General features: G+C 49.8%; 1 protein-coding gene across 2 annotated transcripts in view; it reads left to right on the forward strand.

Annotated features, from left to right (window-relative positions):
• Lrp5 (LDL receptor related protein 5) overlaps positions 1–26,903 on the forward strand; it is a 106,121-nt gene that overhangs the window by 64,444 nt on the left and 14,774 nt on the right. For both annotated transcript variants that reach the window (XM_057778592.1, XM_057778593.1), the window contains exons 8-17: positions 2,039–2,255; positions 3,527–3,816; positions 6,363–6,589; positions 7,986–8,170; positions 10,015–10,338; positions 12,417–12,616; positions 17,152–17,360; positions 18,563–18,753; positions 21,249–21,458; positions 26,140–26,265. In XM_057778592.1, coding sequence (XP_057634575.1) covers positions 2,039–2,255; positions 3,527–3,816; positions 6,363–6,589; positions 7,986–8,170; positions 10,015–10,338; positions 12,417–12,616; positions 17,152–17,360; positions 18,563–18,753; positions 21,249–21,458; positions 26,140–26,265 — 2,179 coding nt within the window. The remainder of the gene's footprint in view (positions 1–2,038; positions 2,256–3,526; positions 3,817–6,362; positions 6,590–7,985; positions 8,171–10,014; positions 10,339–12,416; positions 12,617–17,151; positions 17,361–18,562; positions 18,754–21,248; positions 21,459–26,139; positions 26,266–26,903) is intronic.

Below are 26,903 nucleotides of genomic sequence, written 5' to 3' on the forward strand. Positions count from 1 at the left end.
AGACATGAGAGATAATACTGACCTCTGGTAGATTTCTTTGTTCAGATGAGGGTTTTCTTTCTGGCGTCATCAGTCCCTTCCCAGCCCCTGATTGGACTGTACTGAGGAATTGCACAGTCCCTAGGTAGGTCACCCGGAGCCCTGCCATCTCTGTCTTGTCATGGGAATATAAGAATGAACTCGGGAATGGCTGTGGTGGCTCACACTTTTAATCCCAGCATGTGGGAGGCAGAGATAGGCGGATCTCTGAGTTCGAGGCCAGCCTGGTCTACAGATCAAGTTCCAGGACAGCCAGGGCTACACAGAAAACTCTCTAAAAAAAAACAAAAGAATAAACACTGTTCTTGTGAGCTGAAGCTGACTGCCCTCTACTGCTCAGCTGACATCACTGAGCCAGAGAGTTCAGCCTTCCCTGCAGTCTCCAGCTGAGATACCCCCCCCAAACAAACAGCTGCCTTTGCACCTGCCTGGTTCCCACAGCAGCTCTACTGGTCTCCAAGTTGTCCTGAATGGCTTTAGATAGGAACCCAGCTTTAGTCCTTTGTGTTATTATATTTCCAGGGTGGGCTAGCAACTGATTGATTAGTCTGGTCTCCTGCTGCAGGTGGAAACTGAGGCCCAAGGATTTCAAGGACTCATCCAAGGACACTGGTCTCCATGGGTAGAGTAGGGAGGGTCCCCAGTGTGGGCGCTGGAACTGCACCGTCATCCCTGCTGAATCAGCACTTAGCACTCTTGCTGCTGAACTGTAGTAGTTTAGTGTCCCTGCTCAGTCTGCCTTGCAGTGTTGGCTGCCTGCTCTCCTGATGAGCAAGAAGAGGCCAGCCAAGGCTTGCCTGTAATTACCTGGTGTGTTTCATCATCCTGTCCTGAGATCCCTGAGCCTGGGATGTTGCCACTACTGCTGCTGGTCTTTGTGCATCACTAGAGTCCCACTTATTCAGTGACTTTTAAAGACAGTAACAAACAGACTGGGTCTCAGGCTGGTCTTGAAATGACCATGCAGCTAAGGATAGTCTTGAACTCCTTATCTTTCTTCTACCTCTTGAGTGCTAAGATTGTCAGTGTGCCTTACCAAGCCTAGTTTATGGGGATCAAACTCATGGGGCTTCGTGTATGCCAGGTATGCCCTCCACCAGCTGAGCCACACCCCCAGTCTTAGTGTTTGTTTTTAATCAGCATAACCTTTTCCAGAAGAAGACTTGGCTCTTCCATGTCAGACATTGAAGGAAAGTACCATAGACCTGTGGGGTTAGGTTTATAACTAGAGGCGCCCAAGAGGGAAGAACCTGTCCAGGTTGTGGGGCGGCCTGGCCCTTTGAAGTTGTTTTGAGTGCCCACACCTGCACCTTTGCAGTCATTGCTATTGGATCCCAGGAATCCTTCCTAAAGTGCTTATCCTGGTTTGAGTTCCTCTCCTTGGTGCTCCAGGCCCCAGGGCATGCCTCATCAGCTCTTAGGGAGAGGATTCTTTTTGCCGGTTCACAACATCCACCCCCAGGTTAGGGAGGCTGTAGGAGCAGCCTCCACTCCATTGGCCAAGGATGAGGGAAGTGACATTTGTCCTGTAACACCTGGCTAGGTGTTCATGCAGTGGAGGCTCATGCAGTGGAGGCTCCAGGGCAGCTCAAGCCTGAGGCAGGCTCCAGATTGGCTCTTGGCACATTCCCTGCCTGTTCAGACCCATGTGATGTGGGATGCTCTTCTGTATATGTGTTGCTTTTATTGGTTGATGAATAAAGCTGTTTCATCCAATACTTAGCAGAGTAAAGCCAGATGGGAAATCTAAATAGAGATATAGAGTGAGTAGGCAGAGTCAGGGAGATACCATGTAGCTGCCGAAGGAGAGAGACGCAAGTAAGCCACAGCCTTGTGATTATATGCACATTAATAGAAATGGGTTAATTTAAGATACAAGAGTTAGCCAGGAATACGCCTAAGCTATTGGCCAAAGTGTTGTAACTAATATAGTTTCCTTGTGATTATTTGGGTCTGAGTGGCAGTTTCTGTTTGCCCCCATGTATCTGTCAACAAACAGGTGATCAACATGGATGGGACAGAGCGGCGGACCCTGCTAGAGGACAAGCTCCCACATATTTTTGGGTTCACATTGCTGGGGGATTTCATCTACTGGACCGACTGGCAGCGACGCAGTATTGAGAGGGTACACAAGGTCAAGGCCAGCCGGGATGTCATCATCGATCAGTTGCCCGACCTGATGGGACTCAAAGCAGTGAATGTGGCCAAGGTTGTCGGTGAGTGTTGGAAAGCTCTGAGCCATGGCTCGGCTTGGCCAGTTGGTATCAGGAAAGGTGGCAGTTCAGACCTGGGTGTCCAGGAGGGTATCCTCCTCTAAGGATGGGCAGGACAGGACATGGTGACTGTATCTGGCTAAGTAGAGCAGATAGGTTGGCATGTTGCTCAAGGATACAGTACCAGGTAGTGGTCAAGGATTAGATGGTTGGCCGATATATGTCAGCCCTGGTAAGAACTTCCGTGCCTACGACCAACTCTATGTTAGTCCTAGTTCCCGCCCCATGAACACTGGAGACAGAGAAAGAAGATCATGTGAGTAGCAGGTGGTTAAAGCCGGGGCTCTCTGTATGTGTCTTGCCCTGTGGCTGAGCTGGGCTGCCTCTCAAACACACTTTTTACCCAAACGGCACAATGGTCAAGGAGTTCACTTCACTTAGGAGAACTTTATTTGGCTTGTTGGGTTGGGTTTCTAAGGACTCCAAATTCAAGTCCATAAGTGCCACTCAGACAGTGATGTCCAGGTGGGGACCAGGGACTGTTCCACAGAGCAGGGGTCTGATCCACGCCTGCTGTGGAAATGCACTTGTCACGCACAGGCCGCCAGTGCCTGTGGGGAGGAAGATAGGACTAAAGTAGACCTCCCTGGGCTGCAGAGGAAACTCAGCAGCTGGGCCTGCCTCTCTCTCTCTGCCCCACCCCCATCTTGATAAGGGGAAGAAGATTCTTTTTTAGCTTAAATTCCTAACACTAAGTTCCTTCCAGCAACAATTCAGAAACATAGTGAAGTAACAGGCTGACCCAAAATAAGTGAGCATGACTCTTTTTGTCTGCTTTGGTAAAAATGTATGCCGTGGCTATCCATGGCAAACCTGAGTTTTATAGGTTGCCAGGGGCATCCGTGAGTCAGGGAACATAATCAGGGTCAGAGATGAGGAGCTGCAGCTGTACAGTCATTGGTGTGCACCCTCACTCCTCAGTGGGCTTGTAGTTAGGCTGGGCCACCCTCGGTTGCTGTACTCCGTTGCCCCTATCATACTCGTGACACCCTGGGACCAAAGCCTGGTGGTAGGAGGGCCCTGTTGCCTTGTCACTCCAGCTAGCCACACTAGGGAGGGCTTTGGCTGAGGGCTTTGGCTGCCACCATCCAGGCTTTCTCCCACTTCTCCTTCCATGTCCCCTTTGGGTGGGTGGCAGGAATACAGTCACACACATCTGTGAACTGGGCACCCCTCTCGTTGGACCAGTCTAGAGCTGTGTATTTGCCTCACAGGAACCAACCCCTGTGCAGATGGCAATGGAGGATGCAGCCATCTGTGTTTCTACACCCCTCGGGCCACCAAGTGCGGCTGCCCCATCGGCCTGGAGCTGTTGAGTGACATGAAGACATGCATTGTCCCTGAGGCCTTCCTGGTCTTCACCAGCAGAGCCACCATCCACAGGATATCTCTGGAGACGAACAACAACGATGTGGCCATCCCTCTCACAGGTGTCAAAGAGGCCTCTGCACTGGACTTCGATGTGTCCAACAACCACATCTACTGGACAGACGTCAGCCTCAAGGTACCTAGCGTGAGGTCACTAATGCCTGTGCTTTCTGTGGGACCTTGCCCGTGAAATAGCTGCTCCATGACTGATTTTTTTAAGAATTAACATATTAGGGTGAGAGAGATGGGCCAGCGGTCAAATGCCTCCTTCTCTTCCCGAGGCTTTAAGCGCAGTTCCCAGCACTCACACCAAGTGGCTCACTAGATCCTGTAGCTCCAGCTCCAGGGCGTCTGATACCCTCTTCTGGCCTTTGTGGGTACACACATGGTGCACTTAAATGTACCCAAGCACACACAGGTACTCAGAGACTGTTTTAAGGAATTAGGTGCTGAAAGGATGGCTCAGCAGGTAAGAGCACTGGCTGCTCTTCCAGAGGATCCAGGTTCAATTCCCAGCACCTTCATAGTGGTCCACAATAATCTGTAACTCCAGTTCTATGGGATCCAGTGCCCTCCTCTGGCCTCAGCTGGTACTGCATGCATATAGCACACAGACATAAATTCAGACAAAACACCCAAACATAATAAAAATAAATCTAAGACCATTTTTCAATCTTAAGACAATTAGAGTATTGAGACTAAGAAAATATTTTAGTGGCCAAAGAGCTTGTAATGCAAACATCAAATGTAAGAACCAGAGTTTCAATTTACTGGTGGGCATGGCAGTTTGCCAGAACTCCCAGCCTCTGAAGGCAGAGGCAGGGGATCCTTGTTGCAAGCTGTCTAGCTAGACTAGTTGTATGGACAAGCACTGGGTTCAGTTGAGAGACCTTGTTTCAGTGAGTAAGGTAGAAGAATGATAGCAGACAACTCCCAGTGTCAGCCTTAGGCCTCCCCATGCACATGGGGAATGTGTACATATGGAAACACACACAAGCACACACACAAAGAAAAAATAATTACAGTATTGAATATAACTCAGCGCAGGCTGGTAAAATATTCATGCACTTACTTTTGTTTGTTTCTTTGTTTTTGTGTTTTGGGACAATCTTGTTGGGGAGCTCTAGGTAGCCTAGAACTTGCTGTATAGACCAGCTGGACTTCAGTTCATAGCGATGCACCTGCTTCTGAGTGCTGACATTTAAGTGCTCCTAATAAGCAAATGTGAATGACTGTCTTGGTGGGTCCTGGGGCCTTGCCCAGGGCTTCTGCAGAGTTCTGTGGAAAATACTCGGTGTACCCGTACTCTCCTGCAGCCTGTTTGCCTTGCAACTGTTTCCAGGCACTGTGCAGGTGCCGTTGTCCTGGATGGTGAGCAGGGACAGAGACTTGTCTCCTAAATGGGGTCTATGGAACATGCTGACTTTGTGAATGGTTCTCTTGGGATATGGTGATCTCTGTGTGTTTAGGGTCACCAGGCTGAGGAATGGTGCTATATCTGTGAGATATGAGAAACCTAAAATGCTACCTGTCCTTTTCTAGTGAAAATTGATCCCTGCTCTAATATATGCCTAACACTCTTTGATCACCTTTGCTGAGTAATAGAGGCCTGTACAGGTACAGGCCTGTAATTCTAGTACTTGGTGTCCGAGGAAAGAGAATTGCTGTGAGTTTGAGATCAGCCTGACTAGACTGTTCGAACAAAAGAGGATTGGGGAAGGGAGGTGCAGAGAAACAAGATCGGTTATATCTTACATTACTATTTATTTGCTTGTGGTTATTTACTTATTGTTTTTGATGTTTATTTTTTATTTGTGTACCCATGTTATGGACTCTAGTAACCATGGAGACCAGGAAAGGGTACCAGATTCCTGGAGCTGGAGTTACAGGCAGTTATGAGATGCCTGATTTGGGTGCTGGAAACCAAATTTGGGTCCTCTTCAAGAGCAGCAGGAACTTGTGACCACTGAGCTATCTCTCCAGTCCTAATTCTCCTCCTCCTCCTCCTCCTCCTCCTCCTCCTCCTCCTCCTCCTCCTCCTCCTCCTCCTCCTCCTCCTCCTCTCTTACAGATGGTTGAAGGCTATAATGTGGGTGTTGGGAACTGTTTGTTCCTTTGTAAGAGCAACAAGTGCTCTTAACCACCAAGCTAACTCTCCAGCCCTGCCCCTTTCCTAGTTGTTTATAGTTCCCAAGGGAGTTTCTTCTTTGAAAAGTTCTTTGCCATGCACATACGTATATATAAGATTTTATTTTACTATGTCTGTGTTTATCTCTGTGACTGGATGAGCATATGTGTGCCCACAGAGGCCAGAAGAGGGGCCGGATCCCTCTGAAGTAGTCGCACATCTTTGTGGAGCTGTCGTAGGAACCAGCACCCGAACTCTGGCTCTCATGGTTGAGCAGCAAGTGCTTATAACCACTGAACCATCTCTTCAGTTCCAGTCTTTTATATTTTTGTCCATTCCTAGATTCAAGTATAATTACTGGGTGGAGTGTTTTCAAGACTCAGGATACGTGTAAAATCACACACATGGACATGCACAAACATCCAAGTTGCTTTTTCTGCAAAGGTTGTCTTCCTGCATTTCAGTCATCTGTCTGGAGACTCTGCTGTCTCCTGGTTGAAGTCTGCAAAAGATGCCGGATCCTAACATGGCCCTTTCCATCCTCACCCTCCCAGACTATCAGCCGAGCCTTCATGAATGGGAGCTCGGTGGAGCATGTGATCGAGTTTGGCCTCGACTACCCTGAAGGAATGGCTGTGGACTGGATGGGCAAGAACCTCTATTGGGCTGACACAGGGACCAACAGGATTGAGGTGGCCCGGCTGGATGGGCAGTTCCGGCAGGTGCTTGTATGGAAAGACCTTGACAACCCCAGGTCTCTGGCTCTGGATCCTACTAAAGGGTAAGCATTGCTTTTGTTTGTCACATGATCCAGGGCCCTCCCTCTGCATCGAAGTCACTGGCTCCACCTATCACTCTGTGCTGACAGTTATACTGTCTGACATTAGCCTTGAAGATGCCAGCACTGGCAGGGACCCTGCAAGATTGTCTTTCTTATTCTTAGAGGGGAAACAGGCCAGTGTTGAATTTGCTGTCAGTCACTGAACTCCGACTGCTTTCATGGCCTGTCTTGAGTGTCACTTGGGACTTTACACACAGAAACTGACTCAGAGGGAACTAGGAGGCAACTCCATTGGTAAAGTGTTTGCATGGGGTTCTGAGTTGGATCCCCAGAACTAATGTAAAAAACCAGGTGCAGCCTGGCTTCTATCACAAACACTGGCAAGCTAGGGACAGGCAGAGTCTCAGGTTTGCTGGCTAGCCAGTGCGGCTAGCCAAATGGGCAAGCTCCAGGCTCAGTGAGAGACCTTGTCTCAAAATATGATAGAAAATGATTGAGGAAGACACTCAGTGTTAGCAAACACACACACTCACACACACACACACGGCTCAGAGAAGCTAATGCCCCGTGGCCAGTTAGATCAGGTTGAGCCGACTGATGCCGTCTCGGGCCTCCCTTCTGGAATGGTGACCAGACTGCCGCTCAGAGCTGGCCTTGAGGCACTTGGATTTAGGGGTGTTCAGAAATGGTGGCTTACAAGCCCCTAGGCCTTGGCCTAGAATCCCCCCCTCCCAAGAGCTAGTTCCACCCTGGAAGCTGAGGCCTGGTGGCCAAGTGCAGTCTCAGCCTGGTCCCAGGTGTCCCTTTTTAATGCCAGGCACATACTCATCCATGTGGTCACCGCATCCATGTGGTCATGAGGAGCAACTGAATCCTGCCCCCTCCTGGAACATATGCTGTTAGCTATAATGGCAGGATGAAGAAAAAGGTCCAGCAAAGGCCAAGAAAATCTTCCAAACCTTAGAATGAGATTGTGAGCCTTCTTCTCGGATGTGCAGGGCAAGAGGAGGAGGGAACCTCTTCTGTGCTGCGTCAGCCCTGGTCAGTTTTTTCACTGTGTGAAAGAAAGGGCCATTTTTCTGAATATGGCCACATCTTTTGATTGACACCCGCAGCCGGCTTAGTTAAGATATGTTGCCTGCTTGGACAGTCTTGTCTGATGGCTTCCTCTGCTTGTCCTGCTTGGCTGCATACAGGTTCCTCCTGGCCCCTAGAGAGAGCCAGAGCTGTGGTACAAGCTCAGCTAGATCTGTCTCATTCTTATTTCCTGGGGAGATGTCACTGACTGAATTCTGCCAGGGCAGGAGGGTTGAGTCTAGGAGTTGGTGGCTACTCTCTGTCCCAAACCATGACTCACCTGAGCCCTGCCAATCTCCTCTCTCGTGGTACCTTCCAGCTACATCTACTGGACCGAGTGGGGCGGCAAGCCAAGGATCGTACGAGCCTTCATGGATGGGACCAATTGCATGACACTGGTAGACAAAGTGGGCCGGGCCAATGACCTCACCATTGACTACGCTGACCAGCGGCTGTACTGGACTGACCTGGACACGAACATGATTGAGTCTTCCAACATGCTGGGTGAGGGCTGAGTGGCAGGGCTCTGGCTTCCCTTTCCTTACACACGTGAGTCTGAGCTAGTCTGTGAGCCACTTGGTATCACAAAGGCTTGGACACAGCCACAAGCCTTCTCCCCTTTCCTGGGGTGTATCTATCTCCGTCTGGCCCTGGTGCCCTTGCCGTAGTGTTGGGAAAGGCTTTCTAGGCTCCAAGTCTCAGCCAACACCTGAACTAGGACTGGTATTTCACCCTCTACCGCGTGGTAGCCCTTTTCATTGGTGGCGAAACTGAGCCTGGATAATGTCATAGGACTTGCCTGAGATCACCCAGCAAAGGCACTTTGGAGCTCTGCAGGGCCAGATTCAGCCAATACCACCCAGTAGTGTAAGCTCCTCCTTCATGGCCATACCCTTTCCTAATCTTTGTATTTATTAAAACTTAGGTTTTAAATGCATGATATTCATTTTGAGAACCTAAATATTTTGTATGTTTTTGCTTTTTAGAAATAATTTTTGGCTGGGATGTAGCTCAGTTAGTAGGTGCTTACCAAGCATGTATGAAACCCCTAGGTTCAATCCCCATCCCCTGTACCATATAAACTAGGTATGGTAGTGTAGCCTGTAATCCCAGCTCGCGAGGTACAGATAGGAGGATCAGAAGGTTAGGGTCATCCTTGGCTGCATAGTGAATTTGAGTCTAACCTGGGCTACACAAGACCAGATGGATGGATGGACAGAGAACTGGTTTTTGTTGTTGTTCTCGTCGTCAATTTTTTGTTTTGTTTTGAGACAAGGTTTCTCTGTTGTGTGCCCCTGGCAGCCCTAGAATTAGCTCTGTAGGCCAGACTGGCCTCGAACTCACAGAGATCCATCTGCCTCTGCCTCATAAGTGCTGGGATTAAAAGTGTATGTCACCACTGCCAGACTGGCAAGAATTGTTTTTGAAGCTAATGTTGCTCTAAGCTATACTACATACAATTTCTTCTTGTGATGTGACAAACATGTTCTCATGTTGCAAACTTATTTTTGTTGGTACAATTTGTGCCATGACTAGAACACATGAGGAGACATGTACTTGCAGCCTACAGGCTGTAAAATGTAGTTGTGCGGGGCTGGACCTATGCCTGGTCTGGGGGCTCTGGGAATCTACCTGTAGGCTCCTTCCTTCCTAGACCCTTGTGCTATCCCTCTCTGCTCTGCCAGGCCTGTTCTCTGTCTCTCCCTGACACATGGCCTCATGCCTGTTTTGTGTTGTGTGCACCAGTGCGCCGAGCCCCTTGTTAACAGTAGTACAGGAAGAGAGATCTGCTGAGTCTTCTCTGTGTTGTTCTGCTCTTGGGAGGGCCGGGCTTTCTCTGCAGGATCTCAGACATCTGCCCTTTCCCGTTTCTCTGAGTCTCCAGAGGAGCATGGTAGCCGTGTGACTGTGAGGACCAGGTATAAATGACCTGTGTGCTCGTTTAAATAAAATGGAGGCAGGCATGCTGATTCATTCCTGGAATCCTAGCAGTTGGCAGGCTGAGGCAAGAGGATCATTGTCAGTGTGAGGCCAGCCCAGGCTACATAATGAATTCTGGCTGCCTAGGTAACAGAACTGAAACCGTCAGAATAAACAAAGAAACCAAGTTACTCTCTGCTGAAAGAATTCCGTGAGTGTCCTTTGGCTGATGTATGGGTTTCTCCCTGAAGACGCTGGCAGGGCTTGCTGCTTAGGTGGATAACCAGCCCAATTCATGAAGCTGCTCAGGCTTCGCTGTGTGGCTGAGATTCCTGGAAATCAAGGTTGGCTCGACTCTTCCTAGAAGCTCCCTGAGCTCATTGGCCTGACAGCTCTCTTGCTGACCTATGTATTGTGTCCCCACGCAGGTCAGGAGCGCATGGTGATAGCCGATGATCTGCCCTACCCCTTTGGCCTGACACAGTACAGCGATTACATCTACTGGACTGACTGGAACCTGCATAGTATCGAGCGGGCCGACAAGACCAGTGGGCAGAACCGCACCCTCATCCAGGGCCACCTGGACTTCATCATGGACATCCTGGTGTTCCACTCCTCACGACAGGATGGCCTCAATGACTGCGTGCACAGCAATGGCCAGTGTGGGCAGCTGTGCCTTGCCATCCCTGGAGGCCACCGCTGTGGCTGTGCTTCGCACTACACGCTGGACCCCAGCAGCCGCAACTGCAGCCGTAAGTGCCGTGATCCCCACTGCACGCCCCAGGCCTCAGTCCCGTAGAACAACTGGCATAATGGGCTGTGGCAGGAGAGGGCTCCTTGAGTCGGGGTATCATGTGTACACAGATGGTTGGGCAGGATGTCCACTGCACAGTCTTCATGGTACTACCCGGTTGGGTACTGCCAGATGGGATGAAGGCAAACCCCTCAGCTGCCTGTTTCTGTGGGGAAGATCTTTGAATGTAGAATTGTTTAGAAGATGGGGGGAGGGGACCTCAGTGTATTGCTGGTGCTGTCCTGAGTGTTTCTCCTGACGACACACATTTGAGCCTCAAGCTTATGGAGTTGAGTATCCCAGTCCTAGAACCTGGGGCACAGAGATCTGTAACAACCTGGTCAGGCGTGCACAGCTGATACAGTTATAGCCACCAGAATGCCTCCTGAGTCTGCATTCTTGACCTCTTGACCTCTTCCCAGGAGCCTGTACAGTCCGCGTTTACTGTCCCAGTAGGTGTGCCTGTGCTCTCGCAGCTGTGGTGGGAGGCGAGAGTCAGGAGGCCAGAGAGGAACTTCCCCGTAGCCCTCTGTGGGCGCGGGTGTGTCCCATCCGCGGGCTTCCTGTGATGCCGTGTTGGCCTCTACAAAGAACGGGAGAGTTCTTAGGTCTCTGTCACCTGGGTCTCGTGTGGCCCCCGTAGTAACTGTTTTCCCTTCCCTGTTGAACCCTTGTGGACCCTGAAGTTTGAAAGGACAGAAAATGTGCCTGACACTGAGCTTGTCTGTCGTGGTCCAGGGCCAGAGCTTGGTCTCCCCAGAATTGTGATTTTTTTATTTTGTTTATTGTCTCATGTATGTGGGTGTTTCACCTACATGTATGTCTGTGTACCACATGTGTGCTTGGTGCCCAGAGAGGCCAAAAGAGGCCTTGGATGCTCTGGAACTGGAGTTACAGACAGTTGTGAGCTGCCATGTAGGTGCTGGGAGTATAACCCAGGTCCTCCGGAAGAGCATTTCTCCATTATTTTTTAAAGATGAAGTCTCACTATGTAACTGGCCTGGAATTCGCTATGTAGACAAGACTGCCCTCAAACTCATAGAGATTCACCTGCCTCTGCCTGCCTGAGTGCTGTGTGTGCCCATGCCCTGCTGGGGCTGTGCTCTTATAGGGCAGGTAGAGATGCAGAAGCAAGAACTCTTGCTTCCTTGGGTCTTGGGACAGTAGCTCGGATTTCAAGCCACCTCCTTTAGCCCCTGTTCCTGGAGACTGCTTGGCACCTTCCATATATCTGGTGCTATAGTTTCTGAATCTGGGCAGCTGGTCTTGGGCCTCAAGATGTGTGCCCTTGCTGGGTAGGAGAATCCAGCCTACTTTCTGATCTCTCCAAAAGCAGTTTTTTTCCCTTCTGGTCACTATAGGCACCTGTATTTACATTCATATACCCACAGTCAGACACACACACACTCACATGCATGTAATTTTAATAATAAAAACAAATCTTAAATTAATCTCTGGAGCTGGGGATGTAGCTCCAGTGTTCTACAACACACAGATCCCTAGGTTCAATCTTAGCATGGCATAAAACTAGGTGTGGTGGCACACACCTGTAGTCCCAGTTCTTGAAAGGTAGAGGCAAGAGGATGAGGAGTGCACGACCATGATTGCCAGAGTTCAGGGCTACTCTGTGCTACATGAGACCTCTGCCCCAAAAGCATCAGCCTATTGAGAACAACCATACAGACTTTGGATGATAACAGAAATAGCCACGACAGAGAAAGATGACCATCATTCGGGCCAGCCCACTGCTCTGTGTCCACTCTTCTCTAAGGGGTCCAGTGGGAACAGGTGCTGGTCTGTAAACACACTGGCTGCTGTACCCCTGGCCCCAGCCTCTCAGCTTCCATTCACTGATGTTCTCTGCTCTGTCTGTCTGTCAGTCTGTCCAGCACCCTTTGCTTGCTGATGCTCACCGCTTGGTCTGTTTGTCCAGCCCCTTGCTTGCACTTGCTGATGCTCTCTGCTCAGTCTGTCTGTCCCGCTCCAGCGCCCTCAGCTTGCTGATGCTCGGCGCTTGGTCTGTTTGTCCCACTCCAGCGCCCTCCACCTTCTTGCTGTTCAGCCAGAAATTTGCCATCAGCCGGATGATCCCCGATGACCAGCTCAGTCCGGACCTTGTCTTGCCCCTGCATGGGCTGAGGAATGTCAAAGCCATCAGCTACGACCCACTGGACAAGTTCATCTACTGGGTGGATGGGCGCCAGAACATCAAGAGGGCCAAGGACGACGGTACCCAGGCAGGTGCCCCTGAGGGCAGGGTGTGACTTACAGGCTGCTCCCCCTTTCTGGGCAGGGCTTGTGGCAAACAAGAATTTGGACTTTGGTTATGTAATTGTGGGTGTGATCCCTGGACTGTGGTTAAGAGAAACTGGATTTCCCAGTTGATAAGGGTTGGGGATTGGGTAGTGGTGGGCCAGGCTCTAAGGATCTTCTGTCCAAGGTGATTTTCTGTTGCTCAGGCAGGGCTCACGCTACATGCTTCCTTTATTTAAATGGTTCATGCAGTCGGTCCTGGTCTGTGTGTTTGTGTGTGCACATGTGGGAATGAGACAGCGATGTCAGATGTCATTCCACAGCAGCCGTCCACAAGGTGTCTCACCGGGACCTGGGACTCACTTATTAGGCTAGGCTACTGCTGGCAAGCCGCAGAGATCTCCCTGTCTCCACCATGCCCAGCTCTCTTATGTGGGTGCTGCCCCTCGTGCCTGCACGCCAAGTGCTTTTCCCAGCCTCTCTCTTGTGCAGTTAATTCTGTAATGTAATAAACATTGTACCAGTGCCAAATTAGCCAACAGAAACAGTTGGGCTTGGTGGCTGGAGAGATGGCTCAGAGGAATAGAGCACTGGCTGTTCTTCCAGAGGTCCTGAGTTCAATTCCCAGCAACCACATGGTGGCTCACAACCATCTGTAATAAGATCTGGTGTCCTCTTCTGTACTGCAGGATACATGAAGGAAGAAACCTATATACATAATAAATAAAAAATCTTTAAAAAAAAAGAAAGAAACAGCTGGGCTTGTGGGACAAAGAGGGGTGGGCCTTGTACTCAAAAACTTTTTAGTGGGGCTGGAGAGAGGGCTCAGTGGTTAAGAGCACTCGCTGCTCTTCCAGAAGACGGAGTTTGATTCCCAGTACCCACATGGCTCACAACTGTATATAACTCCAGTCCTAGGGGATCCAGTGCCCTCTTCTGACCTCCTTGGGTATCATGCATGCACATGGTACACTGTTATGTATGCAAGCAAAAATACCTATACACATAAAAATGAATAATAATTTTACTCCTCCCTCCCTGAAACTCTTTCATTGATACATAGAAAGCAGGATGGATTGTGGGAAATGTTGGAGCCCCTTTCCTGACCGGTCACTCCTTTATCTGCGGGTATAGAACATCAGGATTGCAGTATGTGGGCTCTATGAGATGGGAGCATCTTGGAAGCAGGGCAGGCAGTTCTGGCTGTGGGTGTGGCTGGATGTGGCTTGTAGCATATGAGTGGAGGTGCGTGTGTCATCCAGTCTTCTTGGAGCCACATGCCTGGACAGGTGTCTACATTCACTCCTCCCGCCTGTGTGTGTGTTGTCTATTTGCATGTGCAGGGTGCACGTCTCTGTGCACAGGAGTGTGCGTGGGAGGATCCTGGTGTCGATGCTGGGAATCCTCCATCAGTCATCTGTCCTATTCACTGAGGCAGGGTTTCTCAATCAAACCCATAGGCGTGATGCTCTGCTTGCTTTGGGGATCCCCCATTTCTGTGCTCTGGGCCTGTTATGCCCACCTTGCACTTACATGAATTTCTGAGACTCTCGACTCCGGTCCTCATGCATGTGCTGCCAGCTCTTTAACCTTTGAGCCACCTCCTCTACCCTTGGTTTGTATTTTTAAGACAGGTTTTTCTGTATCCCAGGCTGGCCTCAGACTCAGTATGTAGCCAAGGCTGGCTCCTCATCTTCCCATTTCCTCCTGGGTACTGGGGCTACATTTGTGTGCTGCTACACCTGGCTTCTCCATTCTTTTTGTGTTTCCCATAAATGAAATTGTGTGTTATCAAATGCTGAGCCTGAATTTTCATTACCAATTTATTATGCTTGTTTGTTTATTTATTTATTTGTATATGTGTGAGCAAGTCACATGGTTTAAATGTGGCGGTCAGAGGAACTTACAGAAGTCAGCTCTCTCCTTCACCACATGAATCCTGGGTATCAAACTCCAGGGTCAGGCTTAGCAGCAATTGTCTTTACCCACTGAGCCATTTTGCCAGCCTAGTGCTCCCCTCATTTCTTGGAGACAGGGTGTCTCTCTGTAACTCTGGATGTCCTGGAACTTGTTTTGTACACCATTCTGGCCTGGGAGTCACAGATATCCTCCTGCCTCTGCCTCTCAACTGCTGGAATAAAGTTGTACACCACTACATCCAGTCAGCCTAGTTTTCAAATCTAACAGTCTTCTGGCGTGCGTGACCAGTCCAGGAAGGATACACATCCTGGGCGCCTTTCCCAAGATGCCTTTTACAAAAGCTATAGAAGCCTTCAGCCCCTTTACCAATGTATGACAACTTGATGCTTTGTGACAGCTAAGAGAAGAGCTTACTCCACGGACTGGTTTACAGAGCTTCTCTGGGAACTCCAGAAGTGTAGTTTTGGTTTTTTGCTTGTTTTGTGAGCCGGGCTGTGACTGGAGACTAGGGTCCCTTCGAAATGATGTCTGTTTTAGTCACTTTTCGATTGCTGTGACTACACACTGATAAGAATAACTTATAGAAGAGAGGGTCGGCTTATAGTTCACAGTACAGTCTGATAGAGCTCAGAAGCCAGGGTGATGGGGGTTGGTCACATTGTATCCATAGTGACTAAGCAGAGTGCCGGGTCCCAGTGCTTGGGAGGCAGAAGCAGCTGGACCTCTCTGAGTTGATCTAGACCAGCCAGGACTGCCTTGTGAGATACTGTCTCCAAACAGCAAAGCAGCAGCAGCAGCAGAGGGGAATGGATGCTGTGCTTTCTTTTCTTTCCTTTAAAAGCATTTTTTAAATAGTTATCTTTTCACTGAGGCAGAGGGAATATGTGCCCCAGCATGCATGGGGGTGGAGTCACAGGACAATCTGGGAGAGTCTGGTCTTGCCTTCTGTATTGTGGGTTCCAGAGAGCAAACTTAGTTCATCAGGTTCACCAGTGGACCTCACTGTCTTCATACAGCCCAGGCTCCTCTGCAGGGAATGTGCCGCCCATGGTGTGCTTCCCGCTAGACTAACCCAATCAAGGTAACCTCCCACTAGTTTGCTCCGAGGCCAGGTGGTCTCACAGGTAAATTCTAGACGTCATGGGGCTGAAAATTGAGATCAACTATCATGAGACCTATCTGATAAAAATTCTCACTGGCCTGTCAGGTTATTAAGTCACGATTACAACCCCACCCCCATCTGTGTTTGTGGTGAAAATGAGTGGTTGGCACTTTACCGAGGGCTGGGCTAGTGGCTCAGGATTGTCGTCTCTCCAACAGTCATCTTGAGTGCTGATGACCTTAGCCTCCCCCCCCACCCCCCCACCCCCCCACCCGCCACACACACACCCGCAAGAAAGCTCCATGGTCCAGATCTCCTGAAAGTCCCTGAGATTCTCAGAACCACCTCCCCCACTCCACTTGCCTTCCTCAGATATCTTCATATAGGCCCACACCCTCCCTCTGTTTCTCTTTACCCTGTTTCCTTGACTGTCCAGGTACCCCTCTACCTGCACCTCTTCCCACCCATCACTTACTGCATACCCTTGCCCTGCTTCACCCTCCCCACCCCACCTACCCCAGCACCTGCACTATGCCCCTTGCCTGACTCCACAACCTGGGTCTCTCCTCCATAGGGTTCAGTGAGAAGAGACCTCTGGTCTCCTCACAACCTGGGTCTCTCCTCCATAGAGTTCAGTGAGAAGAACCCTCTGGTCTCCATTCCTACTATTCTGGCTACTGAATTAAAAGAACAAAAGTCTGAGCATCCAAAGCCAATAGCTTGAGTCCTAAGCAGTGGGAACGAAGAGAGAGAGGTTGGGCTTCAGGTCCTGTGTTTAGTTGACAGCTTGCCAGAATCCTCTGGTGGATTCTCTTTTGGGGCCTGGAGTCCCAAGTCCTTCAGGAGCTCCATCCTGGTTGTTCTATGCATTTTCTTCCTTCCTTCCTTCCTTCCTTCCTTCCTTCCTTCCTTCCTTCCTTCCTTCCTTCCTCCCTCCCTCCCTCCCTCCCTCCCTCCCTCCCTCCCTCCCTCCCTCCCTCCCTCCTTCCTTCCTTTTTTTACTGGCCCTGACTGTCCTGAAACTCACTCTGTGGATCAGGCCGGCCTTGAATTCCTTCAACTAAGAGATTCGCTTGCCTCTGCCTCCTGAGCGCTGGTATTAAAGGCATGTGCCACCATTGCCCGCCCGTTCTGTGCATTCTTAAGTGGACATACCATTGAGATCTAAGTTGAGGGCCACCAGGATGTCTCAATGGATAAAGGTGCTTGAAACCATGCCTGACAGATGGCCTGAGTTCGAATCCTAGGACCCACATGGTAGAAGGAAAGAACCAACTCTTGCAAGTTGTCCTCTGAGCTCTACATGTATGCTATGAAATGTGCATGCATACACATACATGCACAAAATCAAATAAATATTTGTTGTAAAGAGCCAAGTCTGGAGGAAATGCCTCCAATTTGTTGGAACCTTGACTTGGAGGCTGAACTTGGGGCTTCTGTCCCCTGGGTTCCTGTGCACGACAGTGTGGTGCAAGCTTGGTCTGCTCCCTCTCGCAGCTCTCCATGCTGACCTCTCCCAGTCAGAGTTTGAGCCCAGACAGACAGCCGCATGATCTCAGCATCGACATCTACAGCCGGACACTGTTCTGGACCTGTGAGGCCACCAACACCATCAATGTCCACCGACTGGATGGGGACGCCATGGGAGTGGTGCTTCGAGGGGACCGTGACAAGCCAAGGGCCATTGCTGTCAATGCTGAGCGAGGGTAGGTGCCCCAGGGTGGGCAGGCATGGGGGTGAGGGCTGCATCCTGCTCAGGCATGTAGTCACTCGCTGGTCCCTCTGGACCTGTGGTGTTGGTCTCTTGGGGGCTAGGCAGTGTTTTCAACATTGTACCCAGGATCCCTAGCTGCATAAGCAGAAGGTGAAGTCTGGATGGGGGTGGAGAACTCTGGGGTTGAGAGCCCTGCTACATGAACCTTGTGTCTGTAATTTGTTCACCTTGATCTTTGGGGCTGTATACATTCTGCCCAAGATCCAACTCAAAATACGTCATTCCTGAATCTCTCGGTAGCCTGGTGTGGGAGAGGGCCCTGGGACAGGTGTCTGTGAAGCATAAGGACAAAGCTGAGCTTGCAGAGCCTCGGGCAGGAGTCAGATGTCCTCTAAGTCCTGCAGGGCTGACATGTAAAGCAGGTGTTATGTATAGGGCTCCTGACGAGGGCAAGGATGCCAGAGTTCAGATCCTGACTCCTGCCCTTAACTGTCCCATGGCTGTGCACAAGTGATGCAGCCCCTTAGAGTCTTGGTGTCCATTTCTGTGACCATGAGGAAGATGGTGGTGTCAGTATTTCAGCCTCCAAGTGGAGCCCTAGTTGCTGGAGGACAGCTATCCTGGAGCTGAGGAAGCCCCTTCTGAGGAGATGGGCATGGGGATGCTCCTTGGCAGTTGGGCAGGGGTGTAGACAAGTGTTCTCTGGCTACTGTGTTTATCCACTTACTTCTCAGAGCCCAGAGGTCCACAGTCCAGGTATTGGCAGGGCCCCCTTCCTCTGATGCAAAGCGGGACAGTCTCAGCTCTGGTGGCTGCGGACGTTCTTGACTTGTCCCATCATTCCAGACTTCCCCTCTGACCACACTGCCTTTCTATGCGCTCTGGCCATCATATTTCTCTTCAGCAGCCTCTCACTGGGTTTGGGGTCCACCCTCACACCCAAGGATTTCATTTCAATCCTCATATTTTCAAAGACCCAGTTTTCAGAGAAGCTCACACTTTGGTGGCATGAATTTGAGGGACACTATTCCCCCATGAGGTGTGGTTCATCAGCCTCTAGGACCAACTGTGAGAAGCTAGGGCGGCTGGTTGGATGGCAGTAGGGCCAGGCTGGGCTGGTGCTATGGATGAGGGGGCAGCGAGAGGTCCCAGCACCTGCTCTTTACCCGTGACTTCTGTACACTGTTTCCACAGGTACATGTACTTCACCAACATGCAGGACCATGCGGCCAAGATTGAGCGTGCCTCTCTGGATGGCACAGAGCGGGAGGTCCTCTTCACCACCGGCCTCATCCGTCCCGTGGCCCTCGTGGTGGACAATGCCCTGGGAAAACTCTTCTGGGTAGATGCGGACTTGAAGCGCATCGAAAGCTGTGACCTTTCAGGTATGTGTCCTGGATGTCTCCAGTCATTGAGGCCTCTGTCAGCAACCTGCAGGTGTAACCCTCCCATGAACTCGCAGCTTTTCTTGCTACCAGTAGGGGCAGCAGCTACCACCTTGTCCTGGGCCATCTGAGCCTGGCATTGTTTTGCAGTTCTGTATGTTCATGTGTATTCCTAACACCATGGGGGCCTGGATGTGAGCCCTGGGCTATGGAGAAGCAGGATTCAGTACTTAGGAGGGTGCTGGATCCTTGCAGCTTTTCTTTTCTTTTTTTTCTTTTAAATTTATCAGCCGGGCGGTGGTGGCGCACGCCTTTAATCCCAGCACTTGGGAGGCAGAGGCAGGCGGATCTCTGTGAGTTCGAGACCAGCCTGGTCTACAAGAGCTAGTTCCAGGACAGGCTCCAAAACCACAGAGAAACCCTGTCTCGAAAAACCAAAAAAAAAAAAAAATTATCTATCTATCTATTTATTTATTTATTTATTTTTGGTTTTTTGAGACAGGGTTTCTCTGTGGCTTTGGAGCCTGTCTTGGAACTTGCTCTGTAGACCAGGCTGGTCTCGAACTCACAGAGATCCGCCTGCCTCTGCCTCCCGAGTGCTGGGATTAAAAGGCGTGGGCCACCATCGCCCGGCTTTTTTTTTTTTAAAGACTCTTCCTCCTTTTCCTTTTATTTAGTCTTTTATTTATTTATTTACTTATTTATTTATTATGTGTACAATATTCTGTCTGTGTGTATGTCTGCAGGCCAGAAGAGGGCACCAGACCACATTACAGATGGTTGTGAGCCACCATGTGATTTCCGGGAATTGAACTCAGAACCTTTGGAAGAGCAGGCAATGCTCTTAACCACTGAACCATCTCTCCAGCCCGCAGCTTTTCATCTAATAAAAGCTGTGTGGCTGGGGAGAGGTGACTTGTGGGTAAAGAGCTTGCTGTGCAACCTAAGGGCCTGAATTCTGATCCCCAGCACCCATGTAAAAAGCAGGAACTGTGGCCCATGCCTGGGGTCCAGTGTTGGGAAGGCAGACACAGGAGGATCCAGGGACCGTGGTACACGCCTGGGGTCCAGTGTTGAGAAGGCAGACACAGGAGGATCCAGGGACCGTGGCACACACCTGGGGTCCAGTGTTGGGAAGACAGACATAGGAGGATCCATTGGACTCTCTGGCCAGCCAGTCTAGCCAAATCAGTTTCAATAAGAGGTCCTGTTTCAAAAAATGAGGTGGAGAGCCAGCCAGATGATTCGCTGGGTAATGGCTCTTGCCACCAAGCCTGGTGACAGGAGTTTGAGCCCCAGGATCCACATGGTGAAGGTGAGAACTGACTCCTCCTACAAGTTGCCCTCTTGTAGCGCACCACGCCCGTCTGTGCTCTATGCGCTACACCATACAGTTCCTGAACCGGGCAAGGGGCTGGAGATTGAAACACATAAAGACACACAGACAGAGACACAGGTTATCCTTGAATTCCCAAAGAATGCCCCCTTTATTGTGTCCAGGGGCAGCTTATATAGGGATCCTTAACTGATAGCCACGCCCCAGCCAAACCTACCAGAAACCACTCTCCTGCCATCAGGAACTCCTGAGGGTCTCATGTTCAGAGCAGCTGCAGGCTGTCTTAGAGCAGAGGAAAACAGTTGTTGACAAGAAATTCAGGTTCTGGGGGTTCACTGCTCCCAACACCCTCTGACATCTCTAGGTGTGCTATGTGTGGCATGTACCCTCTCCCACATGCAAATAAACGTAATGAAAAATAAGGGGGTGGAAAGATGGCTCAGTGGGTAAGAGCACTGGCTCTTCTTGCAGAGGACCCGAGTTTAGTTCTCAGCATTGACATGACAGTTCACACACATTTATAACTCCTGTTCCAGGAGATCCAACACACTCTTTTGACCTCCTTTGGACACTGTAGGCTTCTGGAGCACAGACATATACATACAGGCAGAGCACTCATTCATACAATTAAAAAATAAATGCTTAAAAATACTTTTAAAAAGCTGGGTGTAGTGATGCATACCTTTAATCTCAAAGAGGTAGGTGGATCTCTGTGAGTTTGAGGCCAGCCTGGTCTACATGAAGAGCTCCTGGAGAGCAAGGGCCATATAGGGAGGCCCTGTCTCAATCAATCAATACCTTAAAGAAATAAATGAGATGGAGAAATGATTGAGACTCTGGCCTTCACATGCATGCACACACATGTATACAGATGTATATACATGTATACATATACCTCTTCCACTCAGATATCACATACACACACACATTAGTGATGGATGGGCACAGGAAGCACCATGCCAGTGACCATGTGGTATGATCCTGATCCCTAGTGGCAGGAGCCTGCTTCCATGGCGTCTGCTCCAGCTCCCAGCTCTGGAGAGGGCAGAAATACCCTAGACTCACTCGTGACCCTCTCTTTAAATCTCTAGTCTCCTATGCCCAGTGGGTCTGACCCTTCACTGGGCTGCTACTCATGGAGCCTTTATGCTACCCCTAGGGGCCAACCGCCTTACCCTGGAAGATGCCAACATCGTGCAGCCAGTGGGTCTGACAGTGCTGGGCAGGCACCTCTACTGGATCGACCGCCAGCAGCAGATGATTGAACGTGTAGAGAAGACCACTGGGGACAAGCGGACTAGGGTTCAGGGCCGTGTCACCCACCTGACAGGCATCCATGCCGTGGAGGAAGTCAGCCTGGAGGAGTTCTGTATGTGAGAGGGGACAACTTTTGTGGTAGGGTCCTCTTGGGGAGTGTAACACTGCTTAGGGACTCCTGAATTAGCCCTGATGAAGTCAGCTGGGCTGCTGGTGCAAGAGCCATGGACCCAAGGAGGCCATGGGCTCAGCACTGAAGGCCAATATGTGTCCAGGTGTCCCCCTCTGCAGTAATTTTTGTTTGCTGCTATACAGAAGTCCCCAAGCTTGTTTTTTGCTGTCTGTCTGTCTACGATCTTCCTGCCTACCAGTGCTACCCTGTCCATCTGTCCTTCGCTCATATGTCTACATCTGTCTGTTTACTTTTAAGACACAGTCTCTCTAGGTAGCCCAGGTTAGCCTAGAATTCCTGACAGCCTTCCAGCCTCAAGCTCCTGAGTGCTAGCATTCTCTGAGCTGTGCATGCATGCACTCTTGGGCCTGTGATGAGACAGTGCACATTATGGCAATGATTGTGTGATGAAGCAAGGCAACATGCTTCACAGCTGGGAACCAAAACAGAGTGAGAGATGGGTTCCCACTGTCTCATTTGAAGACACCCCCCAATGATCTGAAGACTCCCCTCTTGGCTCCAGCTGTTTGTTTTGTTTTTTAGTCCTGGAATTTAGACCTGGGATTGAATTCAGGTCTCATGCATGCTGCACAAGTATTCTCCTCTTGAGCTATGTCTCCAGCTCAGTCCCATTCTTTAAAGGGTCTGCTGCCTCAGGGTTCAGAACTAGGACTGCCCCTCCATGCTGCTGGTTCTCCATGTGGTCCAGGACCTTCACCCCAGGCCCTTGGTGCTAAGCAGGTCTGCACCTGCAGCCCTTGTCTGCTCCCTCTCCTCCTGTGTCCCTCCATTGGAATCCCTCCTGCTGGGTCCTAATTCTGCCTCCAGGACTGAGCTTTCGCCTTGGCTGTCTCTTTGCTGGGACCATGGGGAACCCCCCGCATCCCGTTCAGGTGTGTTCAACTTTTGACAATGTGATGAAATGTTGTCAGCTATAAAATTCATGCTTGAAAAAAATCACACAATCAAGTTGCAAAAAAAAAAAGCCTGAATTTTTTTAAATTCTATGTATGTATGGTGTATGTAGGGATGGGAACATGCATGCCATGGAGCGTGTGCAGGTCAGAGAGCACTTCTGTGGAGTTGGGCCTCTCTTTTATCCCTTCTGTGGGCATCCTAGATACTTTCCCTGCTGCTGTGATAAACACCATGACCAAAAGCAACCAGGGAAGAAAGGTGTGTTTGGCTGACAGGTCACACAGTCCATCACTGAAGGAAGTCAGGGCAGGAATTCAAGGCAGGAACTGAGGCAGATGCCATGAAAGAACACTGCTTAGTGGCTTGCTCCCATGGCTTGCTTGGCCTGTGTTCTTGCACCATCCAGTACCACCTGCCCAGGCAAATTGCCCAGGATGGGCCTTCCTACATCATTCAGTAATCAGGAGAATGTCCCAGAGATGTTCCCACAGGCCCATCTGTTAGAGGCAGTTCCTCAATTGAATTCCCTTCCCTCTTCAAATGACGCTAGTTTTTGTCAAATTGACAAAATGCTAACCAGCACAGTGGGTTCTAGGGATTGAACTCAGGTTGTCAAGCTTGAATGTACAGTTCTTTCACCTTCTGAGCCATCTCTCTGGCCCTGTCATGATGTTTCTGATTTTGTGTTGGGTGACATTCATAGTTAGCCCAAGGTGCATGCTTGTCCTATAAGCATGTCTCAAGTGCTAGCTAGCACAGAGTAACCCTGCGTGGGCCCCTCTCATGCAGTTTGGGTTTGAGGCCAGAGCCCTTGATTTGGTCATGTTGTTTCTGTTGCTCGACCCTATAGGCTGGGAATCTACAACCAAAATCTGTAGAGTAACATATGGAATACAAGTGCTCTGGGGAGTGGGGAGGTTTGTCAATCCGCCCAAAGCTGGGCTGAGTTGTGAAATATGAAATTAGCACTTGGGTTGGTGAGCGGCAGCTTTTCTGTCCTCTGGATCACTGGGTCCTGGAGAAGTGAGCTGTCTGGATAAATTGTGTCTTCCCAGTCTGTGTATCTGCAGATATAGGGTAAAACATCGCATTCTAGCCAGGCACGTGGGTGCATACTTATAATCCCAGCACTCAGGAGGCCAAGGCAGGAGGATCGTAGCAAGTTTGAGGTCATCTTACTTTAGATAATGAGTTCCAGGCTAGCCTGGGCTCCATAATGAGACCCTATCTCAGTAGACAAAGCCAACAGAGATCTCTGTTCTCCTGACTTCTTACAAAGTTACAGGCTCCTAGATGTCACAAGTCTTCAGAATGACCATGTTGTGGTTGGAATGGTGACACTCTTGCCCAATAGTGTCCACAGAAAGCCGTACTAGCCATATCTCCTTATAACTAAGGGAACTGAAGGACCAGGTAGCCTTTAGTGAGCCAGGGTAAGAATTAGACATACCCTTATGGAAACTTAACGTGAGATGTCCTGGATAAACAAGGGCAGGGAATTCTCAAGTAAGCTCTCCTTTGGGGGTGTGCAACACCCAGCATGCTTTCTCATGAGAGTCTATGCCAGACTTATGTCTGAGCTTCCTGCAGTCCACAGAGCAAGGGCTGACAGAATGGAATAGCTTCAGGATGCAGGCTCGTTGGGAAAGTGAGAATTATTTGCTTTGTGGTATAACAGAGTGGGCTTGCTGAACTCTGCTGTAATCTGTGACCACCTCAGTTTTCAAACTGCACAGTCCTGGAGGCACATACCTACAATGTTGGCCACTGGGATACTGAGGCAGGAGGAACTAGTGTTAGAGGCCAGCCTGAAATACTTATTTAGCAAGACCTCTTTAAGAGACAGCAGGGACTAGAGACATGATTTGTTAGGTAAGAGCACTTGCTTTGCAAGCGTGGAGTTGAGTTCAAATCCCAACACCTTTATAAAAAGCTCAGTGTGATCTAGGGGGTGTGGAGGATTGGTGGGATCAGCCTAGCTCCAGGTTCAGTGAGAGACTGTGCTTCAAGAGAATAAGGTAGAAAATGATGTGACAGCCAGCATCCTTTTGTTGACCTCGGTGTGTGTACACAGATGTGCAAATCCCCCTACACATGTGCATACACCACACACATGAAACCAAACAAAAACCTGAGCTAGGGATGGTGATGTAGCTCAGTTGGTAAAGGGCTCGCCCAGCGCGCACAAAAACTCTTGTTCAGTCCCGGCACTCTGCTCCTGCCCTTCTTCTGTCAGTGGGTTTAAAACACTCGGGTCAGGGCTGGAGAGATGGCTCCGCGGTTAAGAGCATTGCCTGCTCTTCCAAAGGTCCTGAGTTCAATTCCCAGCAACCACATGGTGGCTCACAACCATCTGTAATGAGATCTGGTGCCCTCTTCTGGATAGCTGTATACATAATAAATAGATAAATTTAAAAAAAAAAAAAAAAAAAAAAAAAAAACACTCGGGTCACCCACAATGACCTCGTTCTGCGATTCCTTACCTGTTACATTGGAAAGGCTCTACTTCCAATAAGCTCATGTGTATGGGTCATAGGGGTCAGGACATGGGCACATCCACTATAACAGCAGAGAAAGCAGCAGACAGTGTAGAGCCATGGTGGGAAGGGTAGGGGTATGGGGTGCAGAGACAGGCTTGGGTGTACTGTTCAAAGTCTGTAACGGCTTCCAGGTTCTGTTTTCTTTCTTTTTAAATATTTTATTCTTTGAGAATTTCATAGAATTTATTTTGATTCTGTTCATCCCTACTCTTCCCCCAACTGTTCCCTGACCCACCCCATCTACCTACCTACCCTTTTTAAATTTTATTTTTTTTTTTGAATAATCCATCAGCTCTTAATTTATGCTTCCCATGTCTAGCTGTGGGGCCATCCAGGGCAGCATAGTTAACTTACCAGAAGCCACACCCTTATGGTGATGTGACTCCTCTCCAACCCCACAGGAATCTATAGCGCCTCAGCTGGAGATAGTGCTTCTGCCTCACGCTGGGATGCTGGCTGCCTTGATCTCAGTGCCTGCAGCGGGACAGCTGTGTGTTTACAGCACAGGACAGCTGCCAGACTCCATTTGTTTTTAAAAATTAATTTTTATTTTCATAAAGGTGTTTTGCCTTCATGTATATCTTTGTGAGGGTGTTGGGTCTCCTTCAGCTGGAATTGTAGACAGTAGTGAGCTGTCATGTGGGGTCCTCAGGAAGAGTAGCCAGTGCTCTTAGCCACTAATCATCTCTCCAGCCCCAAGACTCGGTTTTGTTGTTGTTTGTTTGTTTGTTGTTTTCTTGTTGTTTTCCAAGACAGGTTTTTTTCCTTTTTTCCTCTTTTTCTTCCCCTCCCTCCCTCCCTCCCTCCCTCCCTCCCTCCCTCCCTCCCTCCCTCCCTCCCTCCCTCCCTCCTCCCTCCCTCCCTCCCTCTCTCTTTTGTAGCTTTGGAGCCCTTCTGGAACTCCCTCTGTAGACCAGGCCAGTCTCAAACCCACAGAGATCTGCCTGTCTTTGACTCCCAAGTGCTGGGATTAAAGGCCTACGCCACCTCCACCTGGCAAGACTTGGTTTTTCTGTCAGTTTCTATGTTAGTATTGATCAACGGGGCTGCTGAAGGGAACAAGTGAGATGATCTCCTGTAGGAACCTGGCATTCACCTGCACAGGATGAGCTCTGAGGAGGAAGGGAGAACCTGATCTTCTCCATCCTGCTCTGTCCATACAGCAGCCCATCCGTGTGCCCGAGACAATGGTGGCTGCTCCCACATCTGCATCGCCAAGGGTGATGGAACGCCACGTTGCTCATGCCCAGTCCACCTTGTGCTCCTGCAGAACCTGCTGACCTGTGGTGGTGAGTGAACCTTCTGTTGAGTCTTTGACTAGTGCCCTGCATGCTTTAAGATGACAGAACCCATGGCATCTAATCTCCAAAGCAGTCATTTCTTTACCTATAGCCCCCTTCCTAATTAACACTTCTGTGTGCTTTTCCTGCAGCTCACAGATTTTAATCAGTTGTATCTTAGTTTTCAGATAGTCCTGATGTGTGTGTGTGCACTTGTACTGTGGGGGCCAGGGGTTAATCTGTGCTGTTATTCCCCAGCCATCCACCTTGTCTTTTGTTTGTTTTGTTTTTTTCAGACAAGGTCTCTCACTGGGAACTGGAGCTTGCCAGTTAGGCTAGGCTGACTGTCCAGTGGGCCCAGAGACCCTGTGTCTGCATCCCCAGCCCTGGAATTATGAACGCGTGCCATCACACCTGGCTTTTTACAATGGGTGCTGGGGGTTGAACTCAGGTCCTCAGGCTTGTGTGGCTAGTACTGATCCCCGCCCCAATAGTTGAAATACTTAAATAACCCGTGTGTTGTTCAGAAGTGTGTTGTGAGGTGCAGGTTGGCTTAGTGGTGAGTATTTTTGCCTGGAAGGATTTATTTGGTCTCTAGATAGTTAGGAATGTCCCAGTTCTCTTTGATTTCTGCTTTAATTCCACTG

The sequence above is a fragment of the Chionomys nivalis genome, chromosome 8, assembly GCF_950005125.1.
Source record: "Chionomys nivalis chromosome 8, mChiNiv1.1, whole genome shotgun sequence".
NCBI lineage: Eukaryota > Metazoa > Chordata > Mammalia > Rodentia > Cricetidae > Chionomys > Chionomys nivalis.